Consider the following 18,454-nt stretch of genomic DNA (forward strand, 5'->3'; position numbering starts at 1 on the left):
TGCTGAATGCTGGAAAAGCATATCAAATTAGATCAGAAGAAATGTTCAGATGAAAACTGAAAATTACGTAGACGTTCTGAAAATTTTCAGTGGCTCTGGAGGTTGACAGGAGTAAGTGCTATATGTCTCTAATTTCACTTCAGAATCTATGGCAGTCCTTCTTTGACAGCACAGTAATATTTTTATACTTATCCCTCATGATAAGGAGAAATTTTTTGGTCCCCAAAGGAAACAAAGACAAAATTCCCAGCAGTAAAGAGGCAGGAATTAGGGAGAAAAAGGATATGCAGGAATTTGTTTATGTGTGGGAAAAGGAATCATTAGGCCAAGAAAACTTTGGTACCAAAGGTGACTTAGAACAATTTAAAGTGAGAATAGAGGTAAAGAGGGGAAGAGGCAACATGGAGCCATTTCTTCATATAAACATTTTCAGAATTTTCAATTGTGTAATGCTCGAGGGCTGCAAATTTTCCTTTCTATTCTATATTAATATAATTGATGCAAAATGCAGGACAATTTTAAAAAGTTAACAACTGCTTTTAGTAAGACTACTTTATTTAAAAAATTTTTTAAATATAAAAATAATAAACATTATGGATATTTAACAAACAAAACATAATTCAACTATAAATAATAAAAATGTTGACAACCCCACATAAACACGTAATACTATAAACATTCTAAGCATACAAGAGTAGTTTTCTGGTTCAAGTTTTACCATTTTCAGTTCAAGTTTTATTATCACTTTAAAAAATAAACAAAAAAAGCTGCTACAGCTTAACCAATTACTTTTGCTCCACTCAAAGAGCAGGGAATTTTTCCCCCATGCCAACACACATTCGTGAAATGGGATACTTATGGGCACAGGTATTAAAAACTGGAACAATCCAGTCTCCAGACAAAGAAAGGACTCCTTTGGTGTTTTTAGGTTCAACAATCCACAGAAATTGAGTGAAACCAAATCACTTATTAAAGGAAATCTTGTGCCAGACATGTTCTGAAGTAATATTATACCCAAAACAGGTTCAGGACTCTGAGAATCAAAAGTAAACATCTATGAATGCTTTGCTGATACTTAAAAACTGTATCTTAAGAACATTCACTAAGGTGCTGGAATGAACTCCTGCAGATGTAGAAAACAATCTGCACATCAACACAAAACTAGTACAATGTAAATAATACATCTCTTTACAACTCATCAAATGCTCTATAAATATTTAAGAATTACCCTGCCTCCTGTTGAGTAAAAGACAGATGCGAATTTAAAGCAAAGCAGGATTACACCATATTTTAGGAATAGGGAAGTTTTCCATTTGAAATGTGGGGAAACTGAGCCATGCTGAATGTATCATTTTTTCATTCTAGCCAGATTAACACCATTCCTCTTCTCAAAAGACCTAATGACAATCTGAAGAAACCATTTTCTTTTTTGGGAGTCTGGGCACAAATTAGTATACTGTCATTCTGCATCGTATCTTTAAATTATGGGGTGTTTCTAACGGGCTGGGCTCTTTACCTGCCTCACTTTTATAATTATGCTGCTAGATTAGAATAAATCACAAGCAATCATAGATTGAAGCCTAGCAAAGTTAGGTAACAGGTTCCAAAATGATATTGAAAGGTTGTGTAGCACCAATGACTTTTTCCGAAGACACTTGAGGGGCTGCATCACTTTAAAGTATTATTAATCTTGTAAACAAGACCAAAAATATTCAATTGATCTGTATTTTGAGCACAAATATTTATAAACTCTATTAAAAAACCAAATATAGCATGACCAGGGCAGCTAATAGTGTAAAATCTAAATATATTGAAAAATATAAAGATATAAAAAAAGACTTCCATAATGCAATCATGCAGAGGTAAGCTGCTCCATTCAATTACACAAGTGATTCTGTACACTAATCTACACATAGTTCTATGAGAATCCTCTTTAGGAAAACGAAATAATGAAAATTCTTAATCAACATGAGAATTTAAATAGGTAACTGTCCTACTAGATCTCTCAGCAATTTTCAAAAAGTGCAATGATCTTAATGAGAATCAAATCATCTCAATCAACTTCTGATTCCCAATGGCACCTTCAATTTTGTTTTGCTCTATTTTGTTTTGAATTTAAAAGTGTGTGTGGGGTGGAAGATGACAGAGTAAACTTAAAAGTAGTGGTATGTGATCCACATCTATTAACCAACCAAAACTGTCAACAGCTAGTATGGTCTCTTCAGACAATGTTCTTTGGGTTTTTAACCTAGCAGGTTAGAACTATTCTATTACATGAGCAGAGATTCTTTCCTTGGAAAAATAAACAACCCCCCCCCCCCAAAATCCCCTGAACTAATCTGGGAAAATATTTATGATCTTCCTTCAACTATACATTAATCCGTAAATGTGAACTAAAACAAAAGTCTAATTTTAGAATGCCTTGTAGGTCATATTTATGTTAAGATCTTCCAAAATTTGTACTTTTCCTTTAAACCAAGCCTACATTAACCATATTGTCTCCAACTAATGTGGATCAAAATAGTTTACATTATGTTTGATGTGTTCATTCTTTTCTTCATGAAGACAAATGCAATGCATACTTAAGAAAAAGTGCTTCCAGAATAGTCAACTTTGCACAAAAAGGTGACAATATGAGCATGGCTGAATGGAACTAAAAAAAAAAAGCAACAAGGGTGAATAGAATCAGGTATAATTTGGACTTTTTAAAATAAAGAGTTGCTATCAAGTGTAACTTCTGATTTCACAAATGTTCATTAACATTAACATAACCTACAAAGGAATACCAAGAAATTAATTTTCTGAAAACTTTATGGTGCCCATTATAAAGAGGGCATTTTGGATGAATAATACTTAAGAGTAAGATTTAATCACATTCTTCATAAATAATTCCAAGCCATATTGCTTATAAGTATGGGCATAAACCTTTTAAGACAGGAAAAGTATGGTCTTTAACAAGTTAGACACACAACACTATTTCCCTTGCTTTTAAGATTGTCTTTGATGTCCTGGTTGCAAGTGAGGAAAATAAGGAAAAACTGAGTAAATTAGACATTTAATAGATATTTCTCAATATTTATAATCCACAGATCATCCTGTACAACTTGAAAAGAAAGAAAATTATTCTCCTTGTTGGTTCTGAAGTGTTCAGAATTTGAAAAAAAAATTATTTGGGTAAGTGGCCTTGGCAATGACTTCAGAAAATATATTTAGAAGAAACAAGTTATCACCATGTGAAAGAAGTATTTTACCATTTGTTCAAAATTATTTTAAGTGACTATCCTAACCCCAGAAATGTATCCTAAAACCCAGAAAAATTAAAGCCAAACCCAGGTTTAACTTTTTAATCATTTTTCATCATTTTAAATTGTTCATGCTAATGAACACAGTATCATGGCTTTATATATTTCCTAGACACAATGTCAACTTGGCTGAGACTGAAAACTTATCTCATGTTAGGAAACCAAGAAGTTTGGGGGGTTTTTTTCCTTCTTAAGGTGTTTAAAAATAAACGGCTATAAAGGGGAGAAAATATTCAAGAATAAGGTCAGACAAAGCACACACTCAGATTTACTTCTGGACTCAGATGTACCCTAGAAGAACTGTAAAGATAAAATGCTAATTATAGTACATGTAAACATCTACTCAAACTGATAAAGGGCAAACATAAAATGATAGGATGATATTATTTTAACAGTCGTCTCCGGACAGGAACAGGTCTTGCTGCTGTAGTCACAAAGCTAAATTCAGGCAATGATGATCTCTCTCTGCTGGAAAAAGAGAAGACTATTAAAAAAAACTGAAAGTAGTAAATAAATCTAAAACTTGAATTGTACATACAACGATTCTACTTTTTTAAACATTATATTATAATCTGAGATGGGAATTAAATTAAAAGTTGCAGACAAATTTCACAAAAGATTACCTTTGGGTTAAAACGATTTAACAAAACCCCTCTGCATCATGCTTTACTGAAACATTAAGCTACAAAGATCACAGCTCCACAACACGGCTATGATCTAAATGTTAGGTTAGGAAATGTCATAACTGATCACATAGTAAATTTTTATAGAGGTGTGGGTTGGCAAAGTAGTAATTTTAAGAAATCATGAACAAATTCCAAGGTACTATATATATAAAAATAAAACCAAGAACAATTGTCTTAAGTTTCCCAAGGATTTCAAAATAATTGTGAAGTATATATAATCTCCTTAAATTCCATATGAAAACCATTTCATTTTTTAATCACACTAAATGACATAAAATACTAAGCACAATGATTAACCACAAAGATAAATAAAAAGGAACACATCAAAATGAGACGGTATTTGGTATACAAAGGAAGACTAACTTGCATGATTGGAAGATAAGAGAATAGATGAAATAAAGTAAGAGGGAGGGAGGGATTAGAAGAAGCAAGTATAGTAAATTGGTACAAAAATACAAAATAAAAAAAAGTGCTTTCAATTACACTAAGTAATGACTACATAATATAGATAAATTACAAGAAAGTTATTTACCAAATTAGGAATTTTTCTACTAAACTAGTATGATGTTTTCATTAAAAATTTCTGAGCATGGCAGTCATGTTCACCAAGGTTTCTTCTTTCTTAGGACTTTTAGGTAGCTATTTTGGAAGATTATCTGTTGTCATTTCATAGGTATACAATGAACAGAGAGAAAAAAACCCCAAAACTACTCTCCTCTAAAAGCCTGTATACATACCTTAGAGCAACTAGCCAGTTCAAGAAGTTAACAAGAACAAAGCAGTTCCTGACATCTGGGAAAAGGAAGTTTTCTTTCTGCCTTACAAATACTGTGTACTTTTAAGTACAAGGTTTCAGAAGAATGAGAAAAGCCCTGAGACCAAAAAGTGAAATAACCTATCTAGCTAGAACTTTACACAGGGCATTTTTGTTTTAAAAGGCTAGAAGATTTTCTTAAAGGGGGAGGGGAAAAAAGCTTATAAATATTTATATAAATTCTAAGTCTAGAAGGACTAAAACTAATTTTCTATAATTAGTTCACATTATAGGTAACGGGAAAAAAGAAAGAAAATATAGATCGATAAAGTTTGTATAATACTCTAAAGTATCCAATGATATTTTTAACATACCAAACAAGCAACTGTTTGCTTTCTTTTTGTAACCCTTACAGCCAATGATTAGTGTTCCAAATAAGACTGGAAATAGTCCCAATAAAAGTCCTAATAACAAGAAATTTCCTTCAATTAAGCTCAGCCATACTTTCTGCAGGTAATCAGCTAAAACAGTGAAGTCTTATCCTCATAGTAAACTACTGTTTGATACATTCAATCATATAACAAAATAAAACAAGAGCTATGAAAAATTCTCCCATTCATGCAAAGTGATTTCATTAAATGCTTGGGTACTGGTTAAATACTAAAATTAATTTTTTAAATGTTACAATTATCCAATAACATTTAAAACAACACTGCTTAAGTAGAGACATAAAATATTGAGTGAAATATGTAAAATGACAACCATCCCTTGAGGTAATCCTAATCAATCTTTTAACCAATAATAATGATTGCCTTTCAATTTTTCCTGTAAAAAGTAGCTACCTACATCTTAATTCCTTTTTTTTTTTTAATCCCACTGCAGCCCAGATCTGCACTAAAGTAAAGAACTTGCTAGGAGAACTGCAGAATTTGAAAAATGTGTTTCAAGTTTTAGGTAGCATATTGTAATAAGAGTTTTACACTTTGAATTTAGAAGTGAAAGAAAAGTTATGAGTACTAAGGGAAAGTGCTAGTGAGTACAGAAGTTAATTTATACTTTATAGGTTAATTGGAATTTGTGTAGCAAAGGCAAACATTCAGGAACTCTATATACAAAATTGTACCAAGACACATTATACAAATTATCATAACCAAATTTAAGTTGTTTCCACCAATAAGATGATAGAAACAACAGCAACAACAGGTAGGGAAAACTGGCATAGATACATTAAATTATTTTAGATCAAACACTAACACCAGGGAAAATCAAGATGGGAAAGGGACCTTAGAGATTATCTAGTCCAACCCCTTTCATTTTACAGACAAGGAAACAACCCTGGATAAGTTAAGAGACTTGTCTAAGGCCAGAGAGTTAGTTACAGAGCTGGGGACCGAAAGCTAAATCTCTTAACCTTTGTCCAGTACTCTACACTAGCTCATCTTTGGATATAAAACATTAGTGGGATGGACTAGATTAGTGGCTCTTGATATTTCTATTCTTACACACTGATAGAAACCAAAAGGCTATTTTACTTCTGAAATGGACTACAACATTTAATACTCCAAAATTTTAGTAGCTTACTTTATATGGAAATTCCACTAGAACTACACGTGCATTCCTCCATCAGTATTTGTAACCCCACTGGTGCAATACTTAACTGTTATCAACTGTTTAGTAAGACGGTCCCAGTGACTGAGAAGACCTTCAAGAGAGATTTTTTTGGAAAATTGATAAGAATTAACAAGGGAGGTAATTGTCACTCCATTATTGGAGATTTAAATTGCAATCATTCATTAATTCATTCAACAAACATCTGAATGCCCACTATGAGCCAGGCTTTGTGATAATCACTAGAGATAAAAAGATGAATAAGACATGGTCCCCTTCCTAGAGGAGCTTGTAATCTAGTGGGGAAGACAGACATATAAACCAGATAAATTATATTACAACATAAGTACTGTAACAGAGATGAACAAAGTGCTGTATTAAAAGGGAGGGTAAAGGTATGAACTGACTAATAACCAAGAAGTCTACTAATTTTGTGTAACAACTACCACATTTACTGCAAACACAATCTCATGCCCAATCAGTAATTAGGAAGAAGGTAGCAATGTAGGATTTTTTTTTTTTTTAAGTTGGCACTGAAATCAAAATGCCTGCATTCAAGTCTAGTTCTTCCACTTACTAGCTGTCATTTTGGGCAAGTCATTCCATCTTTATTAGCCTAAGTTTCCTTATCTGTAAAATGGAATTAACAAGTATTTCAAAGGGATACCTTAAGTTTTAAATGAGAACACATGAAAGTACATGTAGAGTACTAGTATTTATAAACATACTCATTAATTCAAAAAATCTAATAGCAATTTAATACTAAGTAATATTTATGGTTAAAATCATATTAATGATAATAAAAACATAATTATGATCTAATAAATGTTGCTAATATTTAATCCCTATACTTTAGGACCTGATCAAAACATACTTGTCTTCTGATTCATTCAAAGCAACATGGTGTAAAACATTTTAATTTTAGGTTACTACAGAATTTAAGACTAGGGAAAGTGATTAGTTATTTACGAATTTAAACAAATAGTATGTGATTTCAGTAACATTATAAAGAAATTTTACAATAATTGTAAAATATCATGCTAAAATTTACTAAACAAATTATAAAGCCAAGAATCAGCATGGAGATTTAACTGGCCTTTGAAAGATTTTCTTTCTTTATAATACCTGTTTGGTGTAAAGAGAAGAAACGTGAGCCTCTGCCAATTTGGCATCTTTCACGACTACTAAAAAGAAAAGAAAACAAACTTACCTAATGAATCAGAATAGCACACAGTCAACATACAAGAGATTACAAGATTACATAAAAATATTTCATAGATCTAAGTAAAGAAATTTTGAGTAAAGCCACTATTTTGACTTTGAAAGCTGATTCTATATTTTTAAAATAGAACTATGTACCAACTTCAAATCAAAACATTCCTATGAAACAGTATTACTATCAAAACATATATACAACTTTAACCCTACGTGTGGGAAGAAAAGAAAAAGAAGAACAGCATCCGCTAGTTGCTCCACTGGCAGAAGACTGTGACGGTGGAATTACAGTTTGTGATTGTGAGGACCCCAGTATGGGAAGAAAGTGATTTTTTCATATGACTTTTAATATAATTACTATAATCTCAGGAGGGGTAGAAACACTGGCAACCAAAAGGATGAATCTTAAAAGATAAATATGTAATCTTCCACCCTCCATTCTACAAAGAATGCATTTATTTCCTGGAAACTGCTGTATCAACTTTCAATGATCGTGTTCATTTGCCAGAGAAATCCACTTAAAAATCACAATATTGTTGCAAATGTCAAAGATTTTTACACAAGTATAGGAAATGCACACTTAAAATATCAGACTGGAACACTTACCAAACAGTGTTTTCCTAAAGTAGTATCTATAGTACATTTCTTTATTCATACATCTTCAATTGGTCAAGTTTTCTTTCATACATCCAAAATGTAATGTGATGTTTTCTTATTCACCAAATGTTAGCTCTACTTGAAGTCTGGTTCCAAACTAATCAGCCTGCTTTTAAATTTTAAGACATCTGTTGAAAGCTTATAGGATCAAATCAAATTGAAGTGGTATAAATTTTAAACAATGGATTGTACATTATTGTAAAGGTACCAGTAATCATTATCATTAAGAATAAATTAGTGATTATAGCTCCTTTTGTGATAATTGGGGGAAGGGCAGATCACCATCTGGAATGGTCTATTTATTTTAACTTTTTTTTTCTCTTTTTTTTTTTTTTTTAAATCAAGGAACATTGTCTTGTTTGTTTGTTTTTTTTTTTTGTCATTGCTTTTTCTTTTCTTTTCTTTTCAAGAGACCATTCCACTTTATTTTTAACATCTGAATGCATAAGGACTCAAATGCAAAGCAGTCATACACCGTTATCATTAAAACCCATATGGTAAAATACATACACAAGTCCAACAAAAGGCTAATACATAGTAAAGCCTAAGCATACTACTATGTAATATTATGAATACATAACTTGGAGACTTTAGTTAGAGTACTATGTTATCTATTCATTTTTGAAAACATTCATTAAGATTTTAAATGCAAATTCATTCCTTATTTGGAGTAAAACAAAATCCTTTAAGTTATAACAAGTATTGGTCATTAAGTCTTCAGACCTATTCATTAAATTACAAAGAACCCAAAGAATTCTGTAATGTTCAGTAGAAGTATGTAATAAAAACATTGCATATGTTTCTAGTGTGATGTCTTTAGCAATTGTTTACTGAAATAAAATGCAAACATCAATCTTTCAAAATACAGGATCAGAAGGTAGTTTTCTTCTCTTTTGTCTATTTGTGAAATCCATCTTCATCACATTTTACCAAAAATTGTTTTTACAAATATGTAAAAGTACATTAGATAATACTAATGAAACACAGGTAGAGTTCTAGCATATGCAGATCAATGATCAGTCAAATCATCTTCTCCAAGAACGAGATTCATTGTCCTCTTCTTCTTCATCATCATCTTGAAGTAATGAGTCATCCACCAAAGACTCTTCCTGAAACTTTAGGTTAAAATGCATTTAGGAATTTACCCAAAAAAAAAAGAAAAAAGAAAAGAAAAAAGGTGACACTTTTAAATACTGATTACTCTCAACAGAGTTGAATACAAAAGGTATTTCTATAGCTAGAACATTTAAGAAACAGAGAAAAGCAACCTCATCCACTCAATGGCTTCTCAGTACTATCTATTCTATTGCTTGCATCAAATAGGCCTAAAGAAATACCAAAGTTAGCCTCTGTACATGCCGTTTCTTCTGCTTCTGTTTATCCAAGTATGCCATCTTCTATACCTACGAAACACTACTCAATACCTTTTTTTTTTTTAAAGAATACATCATGAAGTCTTCTCTAACTTACTCTGTCTACCATGGACACTAAATCAACCAATAACTTGAATAAAAGCCTATCAATATTTGTATTTCTTTTCTACTGTATGGAACAAACATTTTCTTTTGCAGCAGTATATTCTTTTCCCCATTCCCTTCATGAAAGCTTCTCAGACTACTTTTCAAACTTTTCAAAATACCTAATACCAGGAGCTCTCCTGCTTTTCTCCCCATTGAATTCAAACTCATGGAAGGACAAAGGTATAATCTAAAATATAAAATGACAAATCATGTATATGAGTTTCAAAATACACATTTTTATTCTTGCATTTGACTATGGATATGTATAACAGCCTTGAATGCTCTTCAAACAAAATGAAGTGCCATTATGAAAACCTAACCAAGGTAAAACATGGAATCATTTAGCTTCTCCACCTTACCTTAATTTCTTAGCTTACTCAACTTTTCCCTACAGCTTATTTCATGACTAAACAAAACAGTTATTTTTAGGTTTTTGGTTTCAAAGGGCTCTCCCACTTCACTGTTCTTTATGCTCCCACCTCTCAAGCCATCAGACTAACTGCTGTTACCCAAGAAAAATGTACTCTTCCACACCTATACCTCTGTCTAAAATGCCTCTCTCAACAATATTCCCAGACCCAGCTCTTGGGTTATAAAAAGCTTTTTTATCACTCAGGGTTCAGTTTCACTGTCACCACCTCCTTCAAGATTCTTCTGGAAAGAAACAATCACTCCTTCCTCTGGGTTCCCACAGCATATTGTTCAAATCTTTATTCAGCATTATCAGTCTGCCTTTTATTAATAATTAGTTTCTTATGTGTCTGTCACCACCCCTCTTTTCCAGATTATAAGCTCCTTCATGAGAGGGACCGTGTCTTATTCATTTTTGTGCCTATCACAATATCTATCATGTAGCAGGCATTCATTCTAATGAACTAAAATGATATGAATTAAAATGAAACCTGAAATGTTAATAAGGCAATTGAGTAGGATATATACTCTAAAACTCAAAATATTACAAGATTTCCTGTGGATAAAAATCTAATGAATAATTATTGTCTTCTTAGAGTAAATGAAACTGATTATATATATATATGATTTTCATATATTCTCTTTGGATTAGCAATCCACAGTTCTCATTAATACAGAAAATTTAAAGTTGTCTGCATTTATATGATATCCCCTGCCTGGAAAATGGCTCAGGAATAAAAGCTTTATGTTAAAATCACAGTCATAAAAATCACATTTTATATAAAAACATTAACATTTAAGGGTAAAAACAAGTGGAAAACATACTTCCTCTTCATCAGGTTCAACTTCTTCTGTTTCAACAGCTGAAATATTAGCTATTGGTTTATTCCAGGCCAGTTTTAGATCCTGCCCTTTGAAACGAGCTCCATGAACTGCAGCCTAAAACAATTAAGAACATTGGAATATAAACCATTAATAATTTCTGAAGGAAAAAAGGAAATGTTACAGCACCTAATATTTAAATTAAACTAGCTAAGCACAAGTGAAGACAGTTGTCTATTTTTGCTTTGTGGTTATTTACTTCTCTATTTACTATTTATTACTGCAATTTACAACTTACTTTTTATGGTTATTTACTTCTAAAATCAGGCTAGTGACTGTAAATTCCTTTAAAAAGAAAACAAGAATAATTTCTCAAATTGAGTACAGCTATTTCACTACTGGCCAATATCTCATTAGAAGAACTATGTCTACATTTCTATTATAGTACAATGAGAATTGCTATTCAAAGCAATAATCTCGAAGAACTTCCAAGATCCTGGCTGTAGATTCTGAATCAAAGTCTAAATTCGAAAAAAAAAAAAAAAGTCTAAATTAGAATCAATAGGCTAAATGTATCTTATTGCATTTTAATTCTTATTAATTTACAAATGGCTCATGAAGTAACTATAAACTAGAAATCTTTAACAAATACAAGAATAATTTTGCATGTGTGAAGTACTTATTTTTAAATTACATCAAATAATCACAAATATCATAAAATGTTTGCTGCATCACTTTTTACAAAATACGACTATCTCAATGAAGAAAAAAAAACTCTGAACTTAGCTTTCAGAACTGCGTATAATAAAACTGAGTCTAAGTACTTGCTACATTTAGTGGCTGCTTTGGAAACAGTTCTTTCAAATTCAAGCAATGTGAACTAACATAAATCAATGTTAGCAACATACCGAAATAACTCATATTCACAAAAGATTTATTGCACAATCTCAAAATACAGCATAATGTGAAATGTAGAAACAATTACATGTTCAATGACATTTGACCATGAGTTGTGTGATATTAAAGTCCCCAGGTATAAATTTTAAATCTGCACATAGAAATTTATAATAAATTTAAAAGATTTCGTGCCTATTAAAATGCAGCTCAAGAGTTTTAAGTCCATGGCCCCCTCATGTCATATAACTAAAAAAAATTTTAAGTACTTATACATAAGTTCAGAAACAAACTGTAATTTTTTCAAGCTATAACTATTACATAAAAATATATTCCTGTAAGGAATTCCAATTGTCTCATGCAAAATGTCTACACTTTAAACTCATGTTTTATCCAACCAAAAAAGCAAAAAGTGTTAGAGATTTTCCATAGTAAGTTCTTCAAAAATTTCTTATGACTTAATTTTGTAAATCTCTATATTCAGCACACACTTCTTCAAATTTATAAGGTGAGCCTACAACTCTCTGAAGTTTTAACTTAAAAATTATTTACTGGATGCCATCATCCAGGCTTTGCTGTTCCATTTATAAAGCATAGGCAGAGTAGATTTAGCATAAATCTAAGGGCCCTGGGATTTTCGGCATGGTAAATGACGAATGGCTTCAATTTCAAGTCAACAGTTGCACTGACCTAATAGGAGAGTCAACCTGACCTTTGAAGCCAGACACCGACTTTTCCACTCTACCTATGAAAAAGCTGGATGGCATCTTCTTCCAATATAAGGCTGTTTCACCTACACTGAAAATCTGTTTAGGGTAGACATCTTCATTAATTATCTGAGCTAGATCTTCTGAATAACTCGTTGCAGCTTCTACATCGGCACTTGCTGTTTCAATTTGCATTTTCGTATTATGGAGATGGCGTTTTTCCTTAAACCTCATGAACCAACCTTGGCTAGCTTCAAATTTTTCTTCTGCAGTTCCTTTACCTCTCTCAGCCTTCACAGAATTAGTTAGAGCCTTGCTCTGGATTAGGCCGTGGTTTAAGGGGATGTTGTGACTGGCTTGATCTTTTATCCAGATCACTAACCTTCCCCATAACAGCAACAAGGCTGTTTCACTTTCTCATCGTTCATGTGCTCACTGGAGTAGCACTTTCAGTTCCCTTCAAGAACTTCTCCTTTGCACTCACAACCTGGCTGACTATTGGGAGAAAGAGGCCTAGCTTTCATCCTATCTCAGCTTTTGATGTGCATTTCCCACTAAGTATAATCATTTCCAGCTTTTGATTTATTAAAGTGAGAGATGTACAATTCTTCCCTTCATTTGAAAACTTAGAGGCCACTGGAGGGTTATCAACTGGCCTAATTTCAATATTGTTGTATCTCAGGGAACAGGGAGGCCTGAGGAGAGGGAGAAAGATGGGGAATAACTGGTCAATGGAGCAGTCAGAACACATACATTTATCAATTAAGTTTACCGTTGTATTTGGGCATGGTTCATGGTTCCCCCAAATCACCACAGATCATCATAATAAATGTAATAATAATGAAAAAGTTTGGAATATTGTGAATATCACCAAAATGTGACAGAGCCATATAGTGAGCAAATGCTGCTGGAAAAAGGGCACTGACAGATTTGCTAGAAGCAGGGCTGCCACAAGCCTTCAATTTGTTAAAAAAAACAAAAACAAAAAACAAAAAACCCCTGCAAATTGAAATAAAGCAAAGCACAATAAAACAAGGTATGCCTGGATACATGTGTGTATAAAACCAGAGCCCAGAATTAAATGGGAAATACCAGTAGGTGCTTTCAATTTTCTTTATACATGTGAATATAACCATGTATGTATATATTTATATGTATGAATGTAATTTTTTTCACTCTAAGCTCTGACCACTGAAAAATATTAGTTACAGTAACATACTTAGTAGTAATGAGCACCCCTAGGACTCAGATTGTGGTCTCTAAATACCTTTCCCAGTAAAAAGAATCAGAGCTCCTTAGAGAAATGGCCAGTTCCTGGTCTGGAAGAGAAAATGTATAAGATGAACTCAGAACACCTTTTTATATCAGAAAGCAAAGAAAGTATCATAACCCACTAGAGTCCTGTCAAAAGAACTCAGGAACAAACCTGTATCTGGCCACTAGCCAAAGATGGAACAATACATCAGTAACTGAGAACAACGGATCAATACCCATGAAATGTTTAAATTCATGAATTCATAATTGTGTATACCAATCACTTAAAATATGAAACTTACTCTGGATCCTTAAATAAACTAAGAAATATATTTTTAAAAAAAACTGGGGAAGTGTAAACTCTGGGTATTTGATAACACTGAGGAAATATTTAGGTGTGGTAATTATATTTTTTTTTAAAGACTCTAATATTGAGAAAGACATACTGAAATGCTTACAGATAAAATGACACGATGACTGGGAATGGCTCCAAAATAAAGAGGTAGAGGGTTGCAGTGGGTGGGATATGACAAAATAAGACTGATCATAAGTAGATAATTGCTGAAGCTTGATGATGAGCATGTGGAGGTTCATTTTACAATTCTAATTTCTGTGTTATGAAGTGTAAACAAAAAGTCTGTTTAAAAGCTGAAGCATTTTATTCATAGGCTCACTCTAGAACTTTTCCTAATTTTTTTTGCACAGTCATTCAAAGTTTGAGGCAAATTAGGAAGGAAAAAAAGCATGAATACACACAACAGAAGGAAAAAAAGTTGAAGATCAGACAAATGAAGAAAGTGGGGAAAAGTATAAAAAGCAGTTATGAGGCAGATTCCAAATCTTACAAGGAAAATAATTCTGGAAACAATTAACATTTGGAAAAAGTTGAATTAAACAAAATTAAACAGGAATGTTTGTCTTTTGCCTTTTCAAGTCATTTAGATGATAAATCTAAATTGAATATACAAAATGTAGCTCTTCACAAACTTATCTGACAAGAGAATCCTTTGTTAGGGGAGCTCTTACAGAACCAGTGTCCTATAAAAACACTGTGGGGAAAACTGAACAAGGTCAGAAGAGCTAAAGCTGCAATCCTAGTGTACCTTACAGTTTTAGTAACCATAATGATAAATCTAATCTATAAAAGTAGGTTAAAACCAAGTTTACTAATGTTTGTAATAACCACAGTATATGATGTTTAGCAGGAGTTACATTAAACAGCCACCAAAAAAAAAATGTAAAATCTAAATTTTAGAACTTTTATAGGGAAAGATTTCTATTCCTTTAGCTCTTGAGTTCAAGCTGCCTAGCCACTTTCTCACAAGCTTCAGATTTAGATTTACTAATTCTCATAGCACAGTGCCCATCACATAGCAGTTCTTTGTAACTATTGTCAGTCAGTAAGAACACACACATAAAGTGTCTGTTTTACACATGATTTGATTTGTTTGATTGAATCCACTTACACATTTTGTGCTTGCTATAAATTTAGTATTGACTCAGTCAGCCCCATCACCTTCAACTGCTGATGCTGCACTATTCCTTATGAATCCAATTTTGCACTTCTAACTTCAGGTCAAAAATCAGAGTCTTGAAATCATTTACTCCATCTTGTTTCTTTTTGGTTTCACTGATTTACCAGTCAATCCTCATTCTTACACTTACACTTACACACACACACACACACACACACACAACACAAACAATAATATTAATATTAGCTAATGTTAACAGGGTTTATTATGTTCCAGGCACTGTTCTAAGTATACCTTACAAGTTTTTAATCAATGAATCCTCATAACTACTAGGAGCTGAGGCATGAGTGTCAAAAATGCACAAATAGAACAAGATTCCTTTCAATACAAAAAGTTATACACCTCTTTGACTTTGGGTCTGTAGTTTTATCTTTGGAACTGATTCTTATAAAATAAGAACTTTATTCCTATTCTAAAACTGGATCCTGGTTTCTTATAAAAGTAAAGGAATAATTCAGGGTAGGAAAAATAACATTCTAACCAGTCATGGGAAGAGGTTATTTTTTCCTGTCCTGTTTGGGTACTTATTCAACTTTAGGACATTGGGGTGGTGACAGACAAACCGGAAAGTAGAAAATAAAGCAGTAGGATCCATCTTTTAACTAACCAGAGTCAAACCTTAATCATCTTAATCTAAAGCGAAAATGGTTCTGTTATATCATTACTCCTTAAAATATTTCAACCTCTTTCCTGGGGAAAATTTCTCTCTTTTCAGTCATATTCAAATGTCTCAATTATCTTATTCCAATACTTTCACTTTGAAATATTATGCATCTACTGACTTTAGAAAATACTGATACACACATTCAACCATCTAATACAATGGTTCAGAAACTATGAACAATGACATATTTGAAAATAAACATTAGCAAAGGTTGATAATTTTCTTTTCTTGGGAAGGCCTATTCTTTTTCTTGGAGTTTATATCCTCCTACATTTTGGTATTACATTTTTCTTTGTTTTATATAATGATGATGATACAAGCAACCCTTTTTTTGTACTTTTTGAGCATTCTTCCTTGACAAAATTAACAACTGGCACCCCAATGTCAAACATACTAATTTTTAAATTCCTAAACCTTAATGTTCCTTGAAATCTGGAAGTGTGAAAACCACTGCTTTAGCCTATATTCTGCTTGTAAAGTATAAGCTTCAAGTTAATTTTCTGTTCTAAAACAGAGTGTTAACAAAATTTTAAGAAAATTTTTAGGCTTAAGGAAATGTTCATGTTTTAACAACTTCTATAACTGAATTCCAAGTGTTTATCATAGCAATGGTAGTTGTTCCTTTTAGTCTGTTAAGTAATCCAACTAAAATGGTATTTACCTTGAAAAGCTAACTCTCATCAGATTTAATTTAACCTAAGTTATTTTGCCACTTATTCAACCTTCATATAATTCATTGTTAAAGTATTTTTTATACATTAATCCTGGTCTCAAAAGAGATTGCTATTCCTTTGGAAAATATATGCACAGTATAAAAACATATATTAAAAAATTTACAATGAGGTAGAAAAAGCAAAACCCCAGAAGGAAGGCATATGTCAATAGGTCTTACTTACCAAAAGCAAAACATCCAAAAATTATGTAAGAGGCAAAGATTTTTTTTTTCTTTTTTTTTTCCCCTCTCACCCATTTATGTAGGCAGGGAGAAGTAGTTTATACATTTTTAAAGTATTTACTAAATTCACAACTTGGTAATATTGTAACCATTTGAACATAACAACTGCCAATGTTTTATAAAACGACTACTTCCTAGAAAATACACAACATAAAAAGATGGTACTCAAACTACCTATCCAACATTACACTGAAAACTGACACTGAAGCCATCGGTTAAGGGAAGTTTATTGTTAACTTGTACTCAACAACACCTCCGAGAGAAAATTTGATCAAAGATCTATTCTTTCAATAACATATATACATACAAAAATTTATAAGAAAGTTTTAAACTCTCATCAATTATAAATTACCTTTTATTTTCACAAAAGAACTTTGAATAAAAGATTACTACAAACTAGATTTAATAAAATAAAACTCTGGGATGAGGAAATCCTATTCTATAAAACTATCCACTACCCACCCGCCTGACCTAGAAACCGTGTTATTCCAGGGCCCAGCTCAACACTTCTCTGAGACTTATCAGACCCCGAGTCTTTCACAGGTTACAATGCTCCAAAAGCAACTCCTACCAGGTAAGCACAAGCAATGTATCGTGTGTTGGCAGGGAGTATTTGCTACAAAGAGGATAAATCAATTCTGAAGATTTTCGAAACTTATTTAGACCACACTCAACTTAAAATTTCTGAAAAACATTCAACTCTTCTATTCACATTAGGTTAACTGTTTAGAACACTTAATACATTTTCCCGAGGTCAGATGGTACCTCTATTTCTCTACAATCCCAAAGAAAGAACACAAAGGGCTAAAAAGGTTCCTATGAATCCCCTATACCTTACACACAGTTTCCCTTCTTTCAATCCTTTAAACCCAGAAGACAGACAAGACTGCAAATACTTCTGGTCGTTCTTTGGAAAGACAATTCAAGATACACATATTAAGACAACTATATGAAAAGAACTCTAAAAGCTAGCACAATATATCATGTCTTGGACAAAAAACTGTAGAGGCCCAGCTGAGGGTATGCTGAGCCAGGGACACTTCTTTAGGGTTCAGCCAACTGGGACTAGGAAGCAGCAGATGAGGGATGGTTAAGAAGAGCAGCCATCAGGATTGTATCTCAGCTTCTACCTTATCCTTCACCACTCATTCTGCCAAAGTAGACTTGTTCTGGGCCAGCTGAGAAAAGAGAAAAATGGAAAAGTGGAGTGGCCCTATCTCCTGTTAAAGAGAACAGAAGGAGAATTCCTGATGTCTCAAGACAATAAACTTGACATTCAACTTGGTGACTAACTATATATTCTAAATATTCATGTTATATATAAAACTGCCTCTAAGACATTCTTAGTGGCCATGAATTCCACTTCATATGTTTTATCTACTGTCAAAGTTTAGTTATTTAGTAAGTTTAAAAAGATTCATTCCTATTAAAACTTAAGAGGCAATATTTATAAGACATTTAAATCTGAAT

The 18,454-nt window shown here is 32.5% G+C and overlaps 1 protein-coding gene across 26 annotated transcripts in view; it reads right to left on the bottom strand.

Annotated features, from left to right (window-relative positions):
* Positions 1–534: 534 nt before the first annotated feature.
* The window catches only part of RBM26 (RNA binding motif protein 26), a 77,525-nt gene continuing 59,605 nt past the window's right edge, over positions 535–18,454 (bottom strand). For 11 of the 26 annotated variants that reach the window (XM_074378400.1, XM_074378399.1, XM_045509142.2 and 8 more), the window contains 3 exons: positions 10,979–11,092; positions 7,476–9,337; positions 535–3,770 (listed from right to left, as the gene is read on the bottom strand). In XM_074378400.1, the coding sequence (XP_074234501.1) occupies positions 9,248–9,337; positions 10,979–11,092 (204 nt within the window). In that variant the 3' untranslated portion in view covers positions 535–3,770; positions 7,476–9,247. Of the gene's footprint in view, positions 3,771–6,323; positions 6,445–7,475; positions 9,338–10,978; positions 11,093–11,697; positions 18,205–18,454 lie in introns of those variants that run through there. The other 15 variants (XM_074378388.1, XM_074378385.1, XM_074378384.1 and 12 more) reach the window with 15 other exon arrangements.

This window comes from Camelus bactrianus, chromosome 14, assembly GCF_048773025.1.
Source record: "Camelus bactrianus isolate YW-2024 breed Bactrian camel chromosome 14, ASM4877302v1, whole genome shotgun sequence".
Lineage (NCBI taxonomy): Eukaryota > Metazoa > Chordata > Mammalia > Artiodactyla > Camelidae > Camelus > Camelus bactrianus.